This window comes from Sylvia atricapilla, chromosome 20 (assembly GCF_009819655.1).
Source record: "Sylvia atricapilla isolate bSylAtr1 chromosome 20, bSylAtr1.pri, whole genome shotgun sequence".
Classification (NCBI taxonomy): domain Eukaryota; kingdom Metazoa; phylum Chordata; class Aves; order Passeriformes; family Sylviidae; genus Sylvia; species Sylvia atricapilla.
The window spans coordinates 8,445,230-8,465,500 of record NC_089159.1 but is presented as its reverse complement, the minus strand read 5'-3'; the positions used below and the strand labels follow the sequence as shown (position 1 = coordinate 8,465,500).

Here is a 20,271-nt window from a genome sequence, read left to right as displayed (position 1 = left end):
GTAAAGCAGGGGAGGATTTGTTTTGTAACTTTTCATTTCTTTGACTCGGCAGAAGAGTAAGTTTTAGCATTATGAAGAAAAGTAATTAAAGTATACGGAACATGAAAAGCAGATCAATGGTAATGCAGAAGTTAATATTGAGAGCCTCACTTAAGGTGTCATATTTCTATTTAGAGGGAACTGCTGTACAAATAACAAAGCAAAATAGTTACAACTCCTCCCTTTGAGAGCTGGAGCTTCTAATTGCGTTATTTCCAGATGGGTTAAATCCAGAACACCACTCTGAAAGAGTTCCCCCTAAAAGCTGCAGCAGCAGCCTCATGTTTACTCCTTGTTCCCTCTCCCAGGGAGCAGATACCGAGCACTGTTTTATTACAGAGATAACGTATTCCATGGACACCTTGCTGCTCCAGCTGCAGCGATAAGAACATGACCAGCTCAGGTAGTTAAAAAGCAAACACGGCTTGTGAGGGCCGGGAGCTGCTGTTTTTACACTCCTTCTGCCATCTAGTGGCAAACCGCGTGGTTTCCACCGAGGTGTAAACCACGAGGTGCCCAGACAGTGTCCAGAAGGTGTTAATTGACTTGAGCAGACCATGCTAATCACTAAATCTTGCTCAGGAGGAAAAAAAAAAAAAAAAAAAAAAAAAAGAGGAAATAAATCCTGGCTTCTCGTTCTTCCTACACTCACTGCCCTCACGGAATTCCTTCAGTGAAAAAGGAATATGCCTCATGCATTTAAAGCAAACCAGTATTTCTTCAGTAGTATTACACTTTAGATGTTGATGGTGCATATTTATTACATTTTACTCTACAACAACCTTCTAATTACTCAGTGTAATCTATTTAGTCTGTTTCCTCCTCCTAACAAAGTTTTGTGAAGCCTTCCCTTTTATGGTCCAAATAAATACCTTCTCTAACAATATTAAACTTAATTTCTTTTCCTGGGTGACACATCCCTGTAATCTTTGGAGGGCTGTTAATTTCCCAAACACCCATCATCAGTTAGAAACCAACTGAGAAGTTGTATTTTCTATAAATGATTTCAGTGTCAGCTCAGGTCATGGCCTAAGTATCCCACAGAATAATCAAAGTGATGGACTATGGAATTTAATTTTTCCACACTGAAATAATTTAGAACTCCGATTTTTAAATGCAGAGTTAAAGAAAGGTTCCACCTCCTTTAAGAAAAGAAGTGGTGCTGTCTTAGGAAGATTTCATGTGCCAAAATCATCTTGGAGTGGCCTGGGGTGTGAGAGTGCTCAATGCACAGCCTTGGTTTTGTTTAGCAGGAATTCAGAGTCACTCTGAGTGCCATTCCATCTCCCAGGCACTGCCCTGCTGGGGGGAAAGGCAGGACTTTCTTGTAGTGTCTTCTGTGTTATTGTTAATGATTGAAGCAGCTCTGAAAGTAAACATCTGTAATTGTTCCAAATACAAGATGACATTTGTTGCATGAACTGGTTTTAATTATTTTGTGGCCATGAATCCTTTTCTTGAATCCAGGACAGTGGTTTCATAACCCAGGAACTAATCCAATGGCCAAAAGCAAAACACACCCAAACATTTCCCTGACTTCCATAGCTAAGTCGAGATAAACAACACCATGCAAATTTTCATATTTTATCTTCATAGAAAAACATTGTTCTTGCTATTATTTTCAAAGCAAAATTAATACAGACTGAACTTCAAACCAGCTGCCTGTTTTGGTGGCTTCAGTTAGAAAAATGATCATTTTAAGCAACTAAAAAAAATACTCTGAAAATTTTTAAATGGAAACACTTGAGCTACACACAGTAGAACATGCTTCATTTAAATGAGGAGATTAGAGGATAGAGCTTGCAGATTTGGCTCATTGCTTCAAAGTGAGGCCAATATCCACAGTTCAAAAAACCCAGGGCTTGCAAACTACAGAACAGGATAATGCAGTGTGGAACATGGACAGTGTTCACCAGAGCACCAACTCTGGATGTATTTAATGTTTAAAACTTGCAGAAAATTATTTACTCACCTCTTTTAAAATATGCAACAATGAAAGTACTCAACTCAGAATGGACATGGTGTGGAAATATCCTTACCAAGTAGAGCAGAAAGGTGTGGAGACCTGTTCCAAGCCCAACAGAGGAGAGAATGCCCAATCCTACCCAGTAGGCACACCAGAAGAACTTCTTCTCCATGTACCGCACATACTGAGCAAGGAAACCACAAAAAAAGAAAAAAAATAGAAATTATGAAATCTCCAAGGGAGAAAATTAAGCTACAAGCTAACACAGGCATTTATCTAGATTGTAAGAGCTGAAATAGACTCCTAAATACTTCTATTTTCAATTTATTACAGTAACAACACAGATATGCAGAAGAAACATTGCACTTTCAAAAGAAAACCCTCACACATCTTGGCATCAGCAAATTCCCAAGAAGACAGATGGAAATTCAGGTTCAATAGTAGCAGGTTGAAATCCAGAACAGGCCTAAGAGGAGCAAGCCCCAGAAAGTGTCAAGCAGAGCCCAGGCAGCTCAGGAAATTGTCAAAACAGTTTAAATAAAGGAATAAAATCAGCTGCACTCCCTGGGAGTCTGCTGGATGTTGCATCTTGGAGCAGTGAGCAGCAGGTTTGTTACTTTTTAAGAACACATTAAAATGCTGGTTGGGTGCTGCACCCAGCAGTGAGGGGATATGGGAAAGCCACAGCAAGTTCTGGACACTCTCTTACACCATCCGTGGATCCAGAGCGCCAAGGTGAATTTACACCATTCTTACCCAGTCCCACCATGCCGGGGCACAAAAACATCCTGAAAAGGCCAAGTGCATGTGGCTGACACCTCCTTAACAGGGAGCTCCTGCACTGGCTGTCAGCTGAGGGTGACACTGCCCGCAGCAGCCCCAGAGGATCAGGTTTCTTCCCTGCAGGCTCAAGGGAACCCGGGGAAATCAGCACCTGGGCTCCAGAACTGCAGGTCCCTGAGGCAGGCAGTGCCACACCACAGCAGGAGGGATGGAAGCAAGTTCTCTGGAGCTGGGAACCTGCTCGTTTCAGAGCTGTGGTGTCAGCTGGAATTGGTTTTTAAAAGGGCTGTCTGTCCTCCAGGAGAATCTGAAACTCCAAGAGAAATGGGAAGGTGCAAACAGCATCATCACTAAGCTTAAGCCATGTCTTACACTTCCAGTGCTGCAAAAGCTTTGTGCCCACCAAAGCTCCACAAAGCCTTTAAAGGACCATTTGAAAACAAAAAGAAGCATCACAGAAACCAGAAATAGAATGTGAACCATGAAACCATTTTCTATCTCTATAGGTGCCTGTCCCAGCTGGGCAGGAGACCCACAGAAACACAAGGGTCATTTCTTGGGAAGCACAAAGCTCTGCCACAGCTCAGGGAAACATTTTCCCTCCAAAGCCCCCCACTGCTATTAAAAGCTCGCTGACAGCGGCTGGGAAGGAGTGCTGCAGCACCCGAGGTGTGCTTTACTCAGGAACAGATGAGACACCTCCAGATCCACCAGAAGAGCTCAAATAGCACAGCTCATCCCTCCCCACCTCTGAAACATTCACACCCAACACAGCAGTCACGACTTGAGAAACAAAAAACCTCAGCGAGCAGCTGGAAAGGTACATCAGAAATTCATGGAGATCCCGGCACAATTCATTCAATTCCCAGCCCAGGGAAGGGAGTGTGAGTCAGGGAGGCAGAGGTGGTACCTGTTGATGTGCTCCTTGGATGTAGTAGAGGGCTGTGAGCACTGCCAGCGCCAGCAACACACACACCAGGACCCCTCGCCGACGCCACAATCTTAAAGACAAATGGCAAATTAGGGGGTTTAATCATTAAGCATGCATTTCAAAGTACCACAGTTACCCCTGGATGTGCTCAGCAGGGACAATGGTTCAGTGTAAACCTCCCAAGAAAGTATCAGGGGAGCCTTTACTCCTAAGGGAAAAATCTCTGCGTGGCTGTCAAGCCAGAGATCAAAGTTCAGCCACGCATATTTTATTTGTTTTTGAACAAAGAAAAACAAAGTAACTGTCTGCAAACAAACACAAGCTGAAAACAATTCAGCTTCTGGAGCCAAGAGTCAGACCCCGGCCCTGAGCAGGCCCTGCACTGGCCCTGGGTGTAATTCAGAAGTGCTGATTTCCAACTGTGCTGCTGGGCAGAACCACAGTGACAGTCACAGCAACAAATCTTTACATTATTTTGTTTCTTTTTGTTATTTTTGTTTCCCCTTATCTATTAAAATTAGTATCTTGTAACAGCTCCAAATTTAATAAATATATTTTAGGTAACTCTGAAACATTAGGTGAGCAAAGAGAGAAAAGTGTTTTGCAAAGTAATTTGTTACCAAATAATTTTTGAGCATGTTTGGTTTTACTGGGGTTTTTTCTGCTTGATGTGTATGTGGCCACACACAGTAGATTAGCAAACACATTTATTTAATTTTCCAGAAAACACTACTATATTGTCACTTTATGATATATAAAAAAGCAAGTGCTAGCATTACTTAAAATTCCCAGACTAGAACAGCAAACTATGAACATAATCTTATCTATTCAGACAGAAAGATAGAAATGTGAGGCATAATACAGGAAAAACAGTCACTAATATTTCATATTAACCCAACTCAAAAGAGCACTCACAACATTTTAAAATTAAAGTTAGTGCTGCTTACATTAGTATGACAACTGAATTTCCAAATGGTTGTCATTCAAAACACAATTTATGCAACGGAACACAGAAGATCATTAAGAGTCAATCTGAGGTCTCAATTTAATAGCTTGTAATAGTCAGGGTTATTTTCTGTAAAAATTCTGTCAGAGGAGTGGCAGACAACTGAATGTGCTGCTCAGCAGAGGAGGCAAGTGCTATCTGTAACAGAATTGGATGTCTAGGAAGCCAAATAAGATTTGAGGTCTTAAAATAAATCCTCGAATGTTATTTCTGCTTAGTTTAAATAAATGCTTGGAGATTGTCAGAAATTACAGATGTCAGACCCAGAGACAATTCCTGATGGTAGCTGAAAGAATGCACATAGTAAAATAAATAGGCATGGGGGGGTTGATTTTTTTTTTTTTTTGAGGGGGGTTGTAAGGTATAAAAAGGAATTAAGACTACACTAGATAAACCTGGTATTTTTCACACAAATAATTTCAAAAGAACCTGGAAACCAGAAGTTTCTGTCAGTAAATCTGAACTGCAGCACCTCCAGCCCAGAGGGGGAGTGAGCACAACCAGGCTCAGCTCAGCCTGCAGAGGAGCAGCTGGAGTCACCCAAGGTGACATTAAATCCTGTCTCCTGACTGGGAACAGCTTTGTAAAACTCAATCCCAAACACAACAGAGCCCAGTTACCAACACAAGCACTGGATGGCTGCTACTCTTGGCGTTTTCATTGCAAATCATACTCATGTTTTGGCTGCCTAAACCCTTGGGCCTTGTGCCTCAGGAACTGACTCTGCATTTCAGCACCAGCAGGGAATGGCAGCACTGCTCCTCACAAATTCCCTCACTGGAATAAAAGCTGGTTTTATCCAGTGTGGAAATAACACTCAGGGAAAGTGCTTTAATAAATCATTTCCTGCTGTAAAAGGGCCACAGAAAAGCAAAGTCCTCTTCACAGCATCATAAACATCACCGCAAGCTCCACAGAACCCTGATCTCTGCCCTGGCTGAGCTATTTGAAGATTACTCAGTGACACCAACACCTGCATTAGTAGGTCAGTGCTTAACACTGCAGCCATAAAAGCACAATATCCCTGTGCCTTAAGGATCCCTAAACACTGTCCCACTCTTTCAAACTGGAATATTCAACTCTTCAGAAAGGCAGTTTGCCATTTTCTCCCCCAAGCACCTTGCTGCACTCAGGTAATTTAGGCAGAAGGTCTGAGAGCATGGCTACAAGTGTGGGATGTTCCAGTAGCCACCTTTAAGGGACAAAAATACACATGTTCTGTGAAAAAAACAAACAGTTTTCAAGTTGAGAATCGTCAGGGAAAGGGAGATGTCAGAATGACCTACTGAATCAGAGCATGGGTTTGCCCAGAACGCTTAGTAGAAGTTAAAGAAATGATCTTTACTTTATGGTCCATTCCTTCAAGTTTATTAGAGTTTCCAGGCAAAAATACTGCAAGGTAACAAGCGGTTTTTTCCACAGTACAATATTCAACCTCTCCTCTCGCTCCCTTCGCTTCCTCTCACTCAGCATTGAGGAATCTGCAAATGAAAAGCAGAAAAAAAAATAAAATTTAAAAGCACAGGCTGGCAGGTCAGGTGTTATCCCACCCAAAAATAAATACACAGATTTTTTTTTTTTTAAATTTGTTATAAGGTTAATGTGAGCCCTCAGTCATCTTTCCTCCTGCTCCCAAAGCATTTGTTGCCAGTGCCTCAGGAATGAGGTGACATGCAGGGAATGCAGTGGTTTGCTCCCCCCTGAAACCAGCCACCACCCCAGGTCACATGTGACCTCAGCACCTGCTGCAGGGACATCTCCCTCTGAACTTCTGAGCTGCTTCTTTCCCAGCAGAGCTATTCCCAGCCTCCCACTTCCAGGAGATGGAATTACACGTGCTCTTTATCCCCCTCAGGCACGGTGTAACTGGATAAGAGCACCTGTCCTGCCAGGCAGGAGCCTGCCCAGCTTCTCCCAAACTCCTCCCGTGGAAAGGAGCTGCTTTTGGAGCACAGCCCTGCCTGGGATGGAGCTCACACCCAGTCCTGCTCACAAAAAGGCTTTCCTAATCAAGGTGTCATTCTGTGCTCACAGTAAGATGAATAAAACCCCAAGCCTGAGCTGGTTTTTTGGAGGAGAATGGCTTGTTGGAAGGTTAATGAGCAGTCATAATTTTTAAACTTTTAAAGAAAAGGGATTCTGGAATAAGATTTTAAAAATAATACCAGTAAACAATAAAAAAAATACACTTGTATGCAAACAGACACCAAACTTGTTTAAACATCACTTACTATCCAGTCACAACACATGTATTCTATTTTGCATTGCAATAATATTCATAAATTTTAGATTTTTTACAAAGCTGTTGCTTTTAAAATATTAATCTAATCTGATCTCCAGCATATTGTAACCCAAGATGTATTACTTCAGTCTTACTCCAGTAACTGAACTTACCAGATGCTGATATTTACACAGAAATTGCAGATCTCATTAGTCACACAGCCCACTTAATTTTGTATTCCTTAACTGTAAAATCAGTTGCTTAAGATGAACTAAGAGAAATCCTGGCAAATCCTGAAGAGCAGCCACATCCCCTCAGAGTTACAGAATGATTTAAGTCTTTAAGGAAAAGGCTTTAATTTGTTCCATACATACAAACATGCAGTTAATCTTTTTTGTTTAATATGTGTAATAAAGATGTTTCAACCTTGTTTTTATGACCTTGTTTTTAGTAAAAGGTCGTAAAAGACAATGGTGTAAGACTGCACACAACTTGAGAAATCACTTGATTACAAAACTTAATTAAATATGGAACTGGCACATTCAAAGCTGACAGGAAACAGACAAAGATGATTATAATTTCCATGCTTTACTACACAGCACGGAGACTTCAGTGACACAAAAATCATCATTAACTGTTCTCAGGTTATTTTTCATGAGTTCTAAACATTGACCTCAGGCTACTCCACAGTAGGAAAAACAGAGGAGAGGCAGGAGCTGAAGTAGTTAAAACTGTTTTGGTGGTAATTTATCACTGAAACCAATAAATTATAGTGACATTGAATTTCAACAGAACAGCTAGAAATTGGGAGACTAATAACTGGATCTGTCCCAGAGTAAAACAGATTTTTATTACCAAGAACTTTTCAGTGCCAAAGGGTGGGGTTGTACAGCCTGATTTCCACAGCCACACACTTGTCAACAGTTTCATTTTTTTTTTTTAGGGTTTGTTGTTGTTGTTGTAGCCCCTGTTGGTGCCCAGGTCAGCTTTGTGGGCCTCAGATGTATGTGAACCAAAAATCAACAACTCTGGGAGGTGAAAGAATGTAAGAGAGATGTGAATGGAAATACACAACATGAATCTATTTATTCCATGGCTTTGAAATCCTAAATCCTTCCAGGTTTGGAGGTGACTGAGGTTTCTAAGATTGATTCAGGCATTGAGGCCCTTTGCATTAAGTGGGCACAGAATCCCAGAATGGTTTGGGTTGGGAGGGGCCCATCTCATTCCACCCCCAGGCACAGGGCAGGTGGCTCCATCCAGCCTGACCTCGACAGGAAACCAAAATCCATCCCTTTTCAATCCTGTGCTGTTTTACACCCCAAACAGGCCAGCTGAGAACACCAAGTGGTTTTCCACCTACCTGTGAAGTTCCCATTGTGCTGCTCTTTGCTCATTCTTATGCGTCTCTGGTCGCAGTCTGTGCCATTCTCTGCCATCTCATAGATCAGTCACCTGTGGGGACCTAAGAGCAGAAAAAAACCCAAAAAAGGACAAGGTGTGTTTCTGGTTAGGAGGATTCCACAGTCAGAGGATACACACAGACACCCAGCAGCTCTCCAAACCAAACCCACACTCAGCCTGCATTACACCCTCCAACAGGAGAAAGTGATTCAATCCCCACAGTGACAAAGATTAAAACATTTCCACCTACATAATTCTAAATTTTTCACTCAAATGACAAAACTCCCTCACTTCTAACAGCTGAACAAAAGCTCATTTAACAAACCCCCTTCCACGACCCAACCCACTGTTTGGGCTCCAGGTGCAGCAGAGCTTCATACAAACCTCACTTCCATCCTGAGGTTGGGGCTTCAGGTGTGCTCCTCATCCTGCCACTAAAGCTTTAGCAGGTTGTTATCGTGTCAGAAAGCTCCCTGGCTGAGAGATCAGCCCTCAGTGTGGTAAGCAAGAGACAGAGCTGCCCCTCCTGCTTTGCACAGGCTGGCACCTCTGAAGCACAAACTCTTCAGAGGACAGGAGCTTTCTGATGGAAGCTTTGCTGACACTGTCCATACTCTCTGCTGCTCTGGCCTCTCTCTAGAGAGATCAGCCCTAAAACAAAACCCCAAAAGAACAGATGTGGTTTTTCCTTTTCCAGGAGAGTAAATAATGCAAGAAGTGGGAGCCAGCACAAACCAGAGTGTTGCAAGAGCTGCTTTTTTTTCTTAAAAAAAAAACCCAACCTGAACAGCTGACAATTCTTATGCAATCAAACAGAAAGAGAATAACCAGTCAGACTTCTTGTTTCAAAAACCCTCTCTTGAATCTTAAAACAGTTTCTGGAGTTTTATTTGGAAAAGAGAGTCCCACAAAGGTAAAGCATTTTATTTGCACTGTATTTCTGCCTGTAAGCACTCTTGACTTGCAGTTTTTGATACGTTGCTTTTGTTGGAAAGATTAGTGATGCAATATTAAAATGACAGGTTACATAAAACTGTCCAGTGGAAGAAATTAAAGTTCTACAGAAAAAATACTTCCCCATTGATTTATGTTCAGCTTAAGAGCCAAGCAGCAATTCAGGTTTGGTAAACAGGAGTGAGGTCACCCCTTGGATTCAGACTGCACTAATTTTGTCAAATTTTTAAATAAAATGCTCAAAGATTTCAGATACTGTATTTGACATTTCCAGCATCTCACAAGTCAGTTTTAGACAGGAGTTTTTTTTAAACAGGTACAAGCCTTGTGCATTAATTGCAATAGAGATAAACTTGTTAGCTAGAATCTAATTATTAAGGGTTTTAGTTAAAATCCAGCAGCCAAAAGCACTGAGGTCTCAGGAAGAAATCCTTTCTCCAACACCTCCCCCTGACACAAAATGTGCAGAAACAGAAATCTGTCTGGTTAAACAAGGCAGCAGCCACTCATCTCATGCATGTTACAGCTTTTCTTCACTGCAACACGAACCAGAATACCCAAACCACCTAAAAAAATGAACAAAACACCTTTGCAAAAAGCTGAAAAATGCTGAAAGAGCTGTGGAGTCAGCCAAGGACAAGAGGTGCTGCAGTGGGAGCTCTAGAGCATCACTCTGCAGTCACCTGCAGGGCAGGAATTGCTCAAACCCCAGGGAAATGGGAAGCTCTCCCTCTCCCCGGGTGAGTTTAGAGCAGTCTGACACTCTGGAGCTCAGCTGAGGATAAGAGGCCAGTTGCTGTGGCAATATCAGGATCAAATGTTCAGCCACCCCTTAATTCCATCAGCACAGGCGGATAGTGTATTCTTTCTGACTGCACTCAGTTGTGCTTATTTTTCTATATATTTAAATATCTATTTATATATATAAAAACATATATAAGTATATATAATATATATAAGTACTTATATATTTAAATAAGTACTTATGAGCGTCTACACTGTAAGTTTATACACACACATCCCCATGTATACACCGCAGGAATTTACACACACAGAGCTCAAATTGCAGAGGGCAGCGTTTAAATGACACACCCACACACAGGCAAGGCTGATGTTCACAGAAAGCTGCTTAGGAAGCAAAAGCCATCCAGAGCTGTTGAGCACACACAGCAACACTAAAAAAAAGTGCTCTGGCTTAGGGAACTTCAGTCACATTTTGTTGACTTAAATATAGCAAAGATTAGAGAAAAAAAAAAAAAAAAAGCCACAAATTTCAGTAGAAGCCACACGTTCCTCATTTTGAAATCCACCTTTTTTTTTTTTTTTCACGTGTGCAAATCTAGCCTTCAAAAATTAAAGTCTGGACTGGTTTGGTCTCTGCTCTCAGCTTAATTACACCCCAAGGAAGTTCATTTAGTGCAATGCCAACTGCTCCCTGTGTTTGATGCTAAAGGCCAGGCTGAATTCCAGTGCAGCCCATAAAACTCCTGCACCTCTGGGGGTCTCAGGTGTGCTGTTCCCAAAGCATGACAGCTTTTTTTTCTTTTTCTTCAGGAGCTCAGCTGCCAGAGCCACTTTTACCCTGCCTGCTTGGAAAGTCACTAATCCAGGATTAGCTTTGCATAACACCACCTCAAGTACACAAGTCAATGTTTGCACTGAAGCAGATAAATAATCCACACTTCTGTAGGACAAATATTTGTCAAGAAGGTCTTAAAGTTCAACCATTCTGCAGGAAAGCTCTAAAAATTCCTGTTTAAAACCACAGGTGACTTGGAGATGGGATATCTATTACACGGCAGGGCTGAACAGGCTGCAAATCCTTCCTGGCTCCAGAAAAGAACCTCCCTGGTTTACCCAAGTCTAATTATACTTAAAGCATCTTACAAAGGGACTGGAGGATGCACATCCCCTCAGCTCAGCACCCCTGATCTGCTGTGCTGCTTGATGCCCATTAGAACCACTAACTGATGCCTCCCCACAGGGATTAATTGGACTGGGAGTCTGACCCAAAATGGAGTTATCCTTCATTAACTCGCTCCATATTCTCAAATCTACACCCAAGCCATGAGAGCTCACCACAGGAAATTAAATTCCATCTGCTAAACAGAACTTCACTTCTGACAGATGCTGGGAAAGACACAGAGCCCATCTCTAAAAATAAATTTGCCTGCTACATGGAGTACTTAGCAGCAAACATAAAAATAAACTATTTAAAAGAGCGAAAAAACCCAACTGTGGCCAGTTTTTGTATCAGGGAGGCTTAGATCATTTGTTAGAGCTGAGCTCACACAAGAACTGCTTTGTAGGGCTGAACAAAGGGCTCACAATACACCATTGAGCTTTAGTGCAACCCAAAACATGAAGTATAAAAAGACAATTATTGCTAGTCAAAAATGCAAATTGGCCAACAAAAAGGGTTTAGGGTAAAACTGTGACTGGCACTTCACAGCATAAGTGAGACAAAGCAAAACAAGCTACCAGAGCATGAGAACACAGCAGAATGGGGCACTGCAGGATGTGCTCTCTGGAATCAGAGAAAAGGATAAAAGTCTCTTCTCTGAAGCTCTGGGGAGGCTGTGGAAGCACCCAAGTGTTGGGTGCACTTATGCAAAAGGAGCCAGTTTTGGCCAAGGCAGTTGGGTGTCTGCACTCTCACTTGGAGGAGCAGAATGTGGACTCTCGTTCTGTACTAAGGATTTTTGGAGGACTCCCTTCCAGTGTGCTGGAACAACAAGGAAGCTTTTTTGTGATCCCACTGCTCTCCCAGACATTCTTTGAATCACCAATTCTTACTGAAAGAGCCCTGACTCTCATCTCCATCAGCTCCTGCTCACACAGCTCCAAAACCAGAGTTAGAGCATTCTGTTGTTTCCCCCGGCCACCTCAGCAGCACATCATTTCCAATGATTTCTTGCATTTAAAGCCAGATGTTCCAATCCTGCTGCTTCTTTCTCCTCAACTTTTTCTCATATTCATTCTTTTTCTACACCCCTGTTCTTCAGTCACAAAAAGGAGGAAAAAAGGATTCAAATCCAGCCTTTCCAGGTGGGTGAAGAATTACACTAATCTAGAATTACACTAACCTAGACAGTGCTGCACATTTGTGAGAGGGGGGTTTGATTTTCAGTCTTCTAACGCTCGACAGAGAGAATAAGCTAACAATTCCCTGGCAAAGAAACCAGCCTGGAGAGCACTTTCCCTCGAAAGCCAAAGACTGCCTGGCACAGGAACACACTCAGGTGAAGGATGGGATCAGTTTGGAAGTGAAACATTACATACCCCTTCCAGCTCCTCACAGTTACTCCCTCTCCAGCACTTCTCCAGGATCTGAAGGCAGTGGAAGAGCCCAACCACGTCCTCAGCTCTGCAGCACTCGAGCCCAAAGCGACTCCTCTTGCAAAGCTGCTGCCCCTGCAGAGCAAGAGAACACGGTCCATGTGACACTGGAGTGACACAGCCCCTCACTTGGAGGTTAATGACTTTCCTGAAGACGACACAAAATAGAAAAAAAGCGACTGCTCGATTATTTTTCCAGCCCTTCAGCACTCCTGGGAAGCATTCAATTAAAATAAATGAGGCCACATCTGAAAGGTGTTCCAAATCTCCACAGATTTCGCTGTAATGGGTTATTTTGATAGGAGTGCGTTTATTCCCACAGTAAAAATGTTTTCCTAACTAAAATAAGTTTAATTCCTCAAAGGAGAAGTAATTCAGTTAAAGACCACAGGTTTCCATTTTGTGGGTTATGCCTCTGTACACCAGACCTATTTTCCAATTCCTACCCAAATAAATCACAGAATTTAGAGTTAAAATTATCTTTTCTTTTTTTTTTTTCTTTTTTCTAAAAAGACTTTGGGACGCCTTTTAGGAAAGACTGTTGTAACACGAGCTTCAGGGATGCCATGCAATTTCTTTTGAGTTACCTGAAAGTTCTGTCCCTGCCAATAAAGCCACATATATATTAAACTGATATTTTTGGTGTATTTTTTTTCCTGGTGAAACATGAATTTTGATTACATCCAGCAGTACAATCAGGTGCTATAAAAAAGCAGTAGAGATGCTGTGCAATAAATAGATGAAAAGGTGAGATCCAGGGATAAGAGGATATGCAGAAGAGGCACAGCACAGATGAAAAGGGATGAACACAAGGACCTGACAAAGCCCAGAGTGGCTGAAAGCAGCTCCTGAGATAACAAATTCTGCTTTTCACAGGAACAGTCTCTAAATGGAGCCAATTCAGGTTTCACACTTGGCCATCCAGTGAGGACACACTGCCCAGACAAGGCTCACAGAGGCCAATTCTGAGCCCTGGGAGAAAGAAAAATATTCTTTTAATAAACTTGAAATACCCTGAACAACTGCCTGCCTCACTAATAACACCTCCTGGCTCCCTCTGGTCCAAGCAGCACCAAAAACAGCGAGGTTTGGTGGTTTTGGTGCTGTCTCACGACTGTGTTTGAAGCTGGTACAAAAAGCTCAGTGTTGCAACACCTTCAGGGTTGTGCCCTTTGTCCTCAGGGAATGGCAAAGTCCACCCAGCTCACGCTTGTCCAAAAGGAAGAGAAGTTAAACTTCCAACCTGCTCTGTCTCCCATCACAACACATCAGGTATTATAGGGTTTTTTTTTTTTTGTTTGTTTGTTTTAAACCCACAGTTTTTAAAGTAAATGGCAGAGATCCCCCTAAGGAGAGCTGTTCACGAGATGCAGAGGCAGCCGTGACATTCAGAAGGAACTCCAAGACAACAACTTAGAAAAAAGCTTTAAGGTGGAAAGAGTGCAGCTGTTCCAGCCTACTCACCTTCCTCATTGCTACCACCCACTTCAGAGCTCCTGAGTCTCCTCCTACCCTTTCCCCACAGCAATTACAAACAGCCGTGGTTTCAGCAGCTCAGCAGGACACGAAACAAAGCCCAGACTAACAGAGAGAGCTCACCTCCCATTGCACAAGTGGAAACTGGCTTTTGAAACAATCATGTGAAAACGGGATGAAGCCATCCTTACAACTGTCACTTATCCCATAAAGAATAAAGGCAAGTCTATTCCGTGCTGCAGAAATAATGGATTGGAAGGAGGAGAATTGACATAACAAAGACTGCTTCAATGGGAAAATTAACATATTAAGAAGAGCTTATGTATGTTATCATAAGGTGTTAGGAAGCATGAGAACTCCCCACCAAACTGAGGTGAAACAATCCCTAAAAGAGCAGAATTCCTAACAGCAAAACAGCAGCTAAATCCACTGGCCAAACACAACACACGAAAGAATAACAGCACGCTTTTCTCCACCTCAACCCACATTATCACCATTAACTAAACCAGGATACCCACTTGTTGGTAAGCACAGAAAACAAGGGCAGGAGAAAACCCTCAAGAAATGCCATAGGTGCAGTCGGAAGGGGATAACCTGGATTCACAGCACTTCAGAGATAAATAGCTGCTACCAAACGCACTTTTCAGCCCTTCCCTTCCCTCAGGCCACCTACATGACCTGCCGAGCATCTGAGAGGCAAAACTGGAATGAAAGGGGAATCTTGCTGCTTTGTTATCTGCTGTAAGCACCCGATGACACTGCCTGGAGAAATAAAAGCCAGACGAGGTGCTGAACCGCAGCCAGCAGAAATGTCCCCGGTGATTTGGGCCTCACAGCCACCAGCCGCAGGCAGCCCATGGGGATGCAGGGAGCACCCAGCCGGGGAAGCACAGCACATTTCCAATGGAAAAGCACACAGAGGCCATGGCTATCTGACCGCCCGCAGGGAGAAGGGATTTCTCCCTGTGTCATCAGGCACCGTCCCTCGGGCCGGAGAAGGACGGGTCTATCCCAACCCTTCCCGGGGCTTTGGAAGAGCAGAGCCGCTCTGCAGCGGGGTGACACGGCAGCGGCTCATTTCTCGCCCTGAAAGCCGGCGAGCAGCAGCCTCCCCTCCCGCCTCGCCCCTCCGCAGCGTTCCCGGCCATGGCCCGGCCCCTCACGGCTCCCTCACGGCTCCCTCACGGCTCCCTCGGTTCGCACAGCACCGGCGGCCGCCCAGGCCGGGGCTCTCCGCCTGCCGGAGGAGCCTCAGAGCCGCAGGGGCCGGCAGGGAGCGGGGAGCCATGGGCACAGCTGAGGGGAGCCGAGGGGAGCTGTGGGGACAACTGAGGGGAGCCATGGGTACAGCTGAGGGGAGCCGTGGGCACAGCTGAGGGGACAACTGAGGGGAGCCGTGGGGACAGCTGAAGGGAGCCATAGGCAGAGCTGAGGGGTCCCGCTGAGGGCAGCCATGGGCACAGCTGAGGGCAGCCATAGGCACACTGAGGGGAGCCATGGGCAGCGCTGAGGGGAGCCATGGGCAGAGCTGAGGGGAGCCATGGGCACAGCTGAGGGCAGCGCTGAGTGTCCCGCTGAGGGGAGCCATGGGCAGAGCTGAGGGGTCCCGCTGAGGGCAGCCATGGGCACACTGAGGGGAGCCATAGGCACACTGAGGGGAGCCACGGGCAGCGCTGAGGGTCCCGCTGAGGGCAGCCACGGGCACAGCTGAGGGGAGCCATGGGCAGAGCTGAGGGGAGCCATGGGCAGAGCTGAGGGGAGCCGTGGGCAGAGCTGAGGGGAGCCGTGGGCAGAGCTGAGGGGAGCCATGGGCAGCGCTGAGGGCAGCCATGGGCACACTGAGGGGAGCCACGGGCAGCGCTGAGGGTCCCGCTGAGGGGCCGGTGACGAGATCCCCGCCCGCCGGCAGAGCCCCGGGCCCGGCCCCGCACTCACCACGCTCCAGCAGCTCCCTGGGCCCGGCACAAGGCGGAACAGGGCCCGGCACAGCACGGCCCGGCACAGCACGCCCCGTCCCGCCCCCGGCTCCGTCACTTCCCGAGCGCCGCGGTCTCGTCACCTCCGGGCGGGCGCGGCGGAGCGGCGGTTGAGCGGTGAGGGGATGGATGCTCCCTTATGGCTCCTTTATGGCCCCTCATGTCCCCCCTGAGGGCCGCGGGCGCCCGCACGGTTCGGGCCCCGCTGGGCCTTTGCCCTCCGTGTCCGCTCGGGCTGGAGGCGGCCCCGCTCCTCTGCTGAATTTAGGGTGTTGGCTTAAAACCTCCAGCATTTCACCGTTTCTCTCGCCGTTTTTTAGGTGTAATTTTGACATGAGGAAAGGCTGAGAGAATTGGGAGTGTTCAACCTGGAGAAGAGAAGCTCCGAGGCGACCTAATTGTGGCTTTCCAGTCCGTGAGGGGAACTTACAGGAGAGGTGGGGCAAGGCGATTTACTGAGGCCTAGGGTGACGGGACAAGGGAGAGTGGGTTACAATAGGCAGAGAGGAGGGTGAGATTGGATATTAGGAATAAAAATTTTCCCTGTGAGGGTGGGGAGGCCCTGGGTCCCTGAAGTGTCCCAGGCCAGGCTGGACAGGGCTTGGAGCACCCTGGGATAGTGGAAGGTGTCCCTGCCCATGGCAGACGGTGGAACAGGTGAACTTTTAAGCCCCTTTCCAACGCAAATTATTTCATGGTACTATGATAATTTGCCATTTGATCTTAGCTCTGCTTGCTAAAGCCAGTGAGGTGCTTGCAGTGTGTCCGGGGAACTGTTCCTTTGTGTTTCTAACAAATGTTCTTTGTCTTCAAATAACCCAAGTGGAAACCAGGTGAGAGCACACGAAATGCTCTCAGAAGCTGAGAAACGCTCAAGTAAATTGTGTCTTTCTCCCCTTACAGAAGCAGTCCCCAAAATCCACCATGATTTCTGTGTTTGAGCCCGAGTTCCTGAAGGTCGTCATCGGAGTGGTGTGTGGAGTGTGCCTGGGCTGGGGCATCCGCGGGAGGCTCCGCAGGAAGCCTGGAACAATGCCAGAGCCTTCCAGCAGCCTGGGGGACGAGGCCGACGTCATGGGAGAGTCCGGGGAGCTCAAATTGGTGCTGATCGTCCGCAACGACCTGAAAATGGGCAAGGGCAAAGTGGCAGCACAGTGCTCCCATGCTGCAGTCTCTGCCTACAAGCAGGTCCACAAAAGGAACCCCGAGCTCCTGAAGGAGTGGGAATATTGCGGCCAACCTAAAGTGGTCCTCAAAGCTCCCGATGAAGAGACTCTGGTGCAGCTGCTGGCTGAGGCGAAGCGCCTGGGGCTGACTGTGAGCTTGATCCAGGATGCTGGGCGTACTCAAATAGCTCCAGGCTCCAGGACAGTCCTTGGGATCGGACCAGGACCAGCTGATGTCATAGATAAAGTTTCTGGTCACCTTAAACTCTTCTAAACCGGTATCAAAAAGACCTGGCTGTGTTCATGTATGTTAGTACTGAAGGGATGAAAATCTAAGTTGGGTTGGTCTTTTTTTTCCATGTCTTCCCTCAGTGTTAATAAAATAAGCAAGTTTTGTAAGATTTGAGTTTGTAAATCATGAGTTTCTCTTGCTTGTGTTCTAAAGGGAGAAGGAAAATTCTAGGCTCAGAGCAGATGAGGAAAGCAAAGCTGGCACAAGAAGGAACCAAGTCAATTTACAACTTGTGCAATTGATTGAGGGTTTTGTACCGTGGTTGATAGAGTTTAAGAGTTTCCTCTTTCTGCCTGTTTTTTGTAGAGAATACATTCTCTAATTCAGAAAGGCTCAGCTGCTGAAGCAGTTAAGAACTGGAGCCGGGGGTAACTTCCTGCCCAAACAACTGCTTGTAACTGGTACCAGGCTGACCAGTTCAACTGGATTTGCAGCCCAGACCAGTAAACAGTTGTGGGGAGCAGCTGGAAGCTGAGCTTGCCTCTGGAGGGGTCTGTGTAGCTCCCACACGTGCAAAAACGTGCAGCTAAGCCAAAGTGTGGGGTGTTACCCTCCATATAAACATCTGGGCAGTCGGGGACAGACAAATCCTGGTTTTTTTGGCATTATCAGGCACTCCTGGGTTTAAGGAAGGACCCAGTTGCAGATATGACTGCACAGTTCACAGCACCTTCACCAGGGTTCCAGTAAATTCTACTCAGACAGTTTGTGAGAGCACCTTTGCCAGCCTCTCAGCCACGTGCTCCAGCTGAGTGCTGGGAACAGGATTTATCTCCATCTCCAGCTCTCCACAGGCACAGAGGGCAGGGCAGAGGGGCTGAGACACCAATAAACGCAGAGGATGGAAATGTTTTCACACTGCACCTCTCACTTAGAGGCTTAATCCTTCCTAGAGCCTCACTGCAGACTTGTGCTCCAGCCCTGCTGAGCGCAGAGAGCCTGGGGCAGTGAGGCCAGTCCTTGGGAGGGCTGCAGTGCCCAGCCCCGGGATCCCAGCACACAACTGTGCAGCTCACAGGGAGTGAGACCTGGATCTGACTGGCTCCTGGTTAGAGACAGGAGCTTCTAGAGCTGCTGGAAATCTGGCCAGTGCTGTCAGACTCGTTACACTCAAATATGACAGTATTCATTGAGAAACATTTAAGTCAATTTTATTTGAAGCTAAATATGTTTAAGGCAATTTACATACCTAGAACATGATCTCAATTGAACTGGCACACCCTACTACAATCCTAATGTATCATCTGGTCGAATATGCTGGGAGTTGACCACAGTGCAGCCAACTGGTGAAAAGTGCTATTTTCTTCTCTCTGCCATAATCTTTCTCTAGAAAAAGCATTACATATTTTCCTGTATTGCCCCCTCAGTGCAAGACCCCACTACTGGTCCCCATTGCTGCTCTGCTGCTGGCCCCTCAGACCCCTGGCTGCACACACCTGCATTGCCCCCCACTACCAGCACTGCAATACTTGGTTTGAGTCCAAAGGTCCTTTTTTTTTGAAGACAGTAAAGTGAAGCTACCACTATGCAGCATGTCCACAGTCCAGTAATTTATTTTTAAATTGCGTAATTTCAAATTGCACAAACAAAACTGAACAGCAATATGCTTGAATTCTCTCTTCTGTACACTCAAAACAGTGATCTAAAACACCACAATATCCAACATACACAAACCTCAGGGCAGGGTTAGTAAATACACAGATTGGAATCATGGTGCTCTGTTCCTGAATGGAATGTCCCACAAAAGCACAGGATACAGCACAACATAAGGTCATTTGTTACATATGGAGTGAGCAAAAAGACACTAGCATTTTCTATATGCATAACTGGAAAAACCTGCATAGGTTAAGGAAAAAAAAAAAAAACCAAAAACCAAAACCCCAAAACTTTTACTCATTTTAAGTCAGGCAAGGTTGTCTGTACGGATTTTAAATTCTTTTAGAGCTATGCAATCCAACCCAGGGAGGATATGCTGATTAGTGTTGTCTCTTGTCAGCAGTCTTGCAAGGTCAAATACAGGTATCTTGGCTTTAGCTTTCTCCAAATATACAGTGAGATTTAAATGCATTTAGAATAGACAGTACATACCGTAAGCTGCTCACATACAATGAACTTAAGATTCAATATTAGAGTGTAACACTATAGAGTGCAAATCAGAATCTTCACAATAGACTTAATGGTAATAAGCAGTCCTGCAAAAGCCCACTTGAATAAGGTCGTTTAAACTATTCCCCTTCTGAAAGTAAAAGTCTAAATGACATGGAATGTGGAAAAAAGATTTAACAGAAGTGATTCAAATCGTTTGCGCTAGAAAAAACCAGTCCTTCATGAAATAAAGGTTACAAGAACACGAGGCAGAACTCTTTGCTTTTCCCTGTTATGAGTTGAAGCGGGGAGGGACGGTGGAGTTTCAGTAAGAAAAGTTGCTGCTCCAGACTGACTTTGTGCTGCATCTCACATGCTGTAGCCGAAGCCGGGCTGTGGCTGCCCATAGGGAGGGGCCGTGTAGCCGTAGCCAAAAGGTGCCTGTGGAGGAACTGCCACGCTGGGTCCTGCTGTCAGCATCAGCTGGGGCTGGCCTGCAACACACAACGGGCATCTTACTCCTCCTCAGCTGAGGAACCACTCAGAAAAACGCCTGAGAATTCCCAGGAGGTATTTCTGTGTTTCACCCACTGACCTGGGCTGGGCTTCTTCAGGGCTAAAACTTCAGGACAC

The 20,271-nt window shown here is 45.4% G+C and overlaps 4 protein-coding genes across 7 annotated transcripts in view; 2 read left to right on the top strand and 2 right to left on the bottom strand.

Moving 5' to 3' along the window:
- The window catches only part of VMP1 (vacuole membrane protein 1), a 59,858-nt gene extending 43,741 nt beyond the window's left edge, over positions 1–16,117 (bottom strand). Inside the window, exons 1-6 of one of the 2 annotated variants that reach the window (XM_066333499.1) lie at positions 16,055–16,117; positions 12,587–12,718; positions 8,310–8,411; positions 6,071–6,206; positions 3,699–3,789; positions 2,079–2,189 (exon numbers count right to left, since the gene is read on the bottom strand). In XM_066333499.1, coding sequence (XP_066189596.1) covers positions 2,079–2,189; positions 3,699–3,789; positions 6,071–6,206; positions 8,310–8,385 — 414 coding nt within the window. In that variant the 5' untranslated portion in view covers positions 8,386–8,411; positions 12,587–12,718; positions 16,055–16,117. The remainder of the gene's footprint in view (positions 1–2,078; positions 2,190–3,698; positions 3,790–6,070; positions 6,207–8,309; positions 8,412–12,586; positions 12,719–16,054) is intronic. The other variant, XM_066333501.1, reaches the window with a different exon arrangement.
- TUBD1 (tubulin delta 1) overlaps positions 1–18,232 on the top strand; it is a 76,120-nt gene extending 57,888 nt beyond the window's left edge. The window contains exon 9 of the mRNA XM_066333503.1: positions 18,221–18,232. The gene's annotated coding sequence lies outside the window, so the exon portion shown is untranslated. The remainder of the gene's footprint in view (positions 1–18,220) is intronic.
- On the top strand, positions 16,165–17,662 carry PTRH2 (peptidyl-tRNA hydrolase 2). 2 transcript variants are annotated; one of them, XM_066333680.1, is made up of 3 exons: positions 16,165–16,203; positions 16,414–16,506; positions 16,999–17,662. In XM_066333680.1, the coding sequence occupies exon 3, from the start codon at positions 17,020–17,022 to the stop codon at positions 17,533–17,535; it is 516 nt and encodes a 171-aa protein (XP_066189777.1). In that variant the 5' UTR covers positions 16,165–16,203; positions 16,414–16,506; positions 16,999–17,019; the 3' UTR covers positions 17,536–17,662. The 2 variants fall into 2 exon arrangements, with proteins under 2 accessions (XP_066189777.1, XP_066189778.1); XM_066333681.1 differs by lacking the exon at positions 16,165–16,203 and having other exon boundaries at positions 16,415–16,532.
- Positions 18,233–19,088: 856 nt separating the features above from the next.
- Positions 19,089–20,271, bottom strand: part of CLTC (clathrin heavy chain) — a 29,743-nt gene continuing 28,560 nt past the window's right edge. For both annotated transcript variants that reach the window (XM_066333496.1, XM_066333497.1), the window contains one exon: positions 19,089–20,132. In XM_066333496.1, the coding sequence (XP_066189593.1) occupies positions 20,008–20,132 (125 nt within the window). In that variant the 3' untranslated portion in view covers positions 19,089–20,007. The remainder of the gene's footprint in view (positions 20,133–20,271) is intronic.

Excerpts from the sequence above, each read along its gene's own strand:
- PTRH2 (XM_066333680.1), top strand. The coding sequence starts at position 17,020 with ATGATTTCTGTGTTTGAGCCCGAGTTCCTGAAGGTCGTCATCGGAGTG.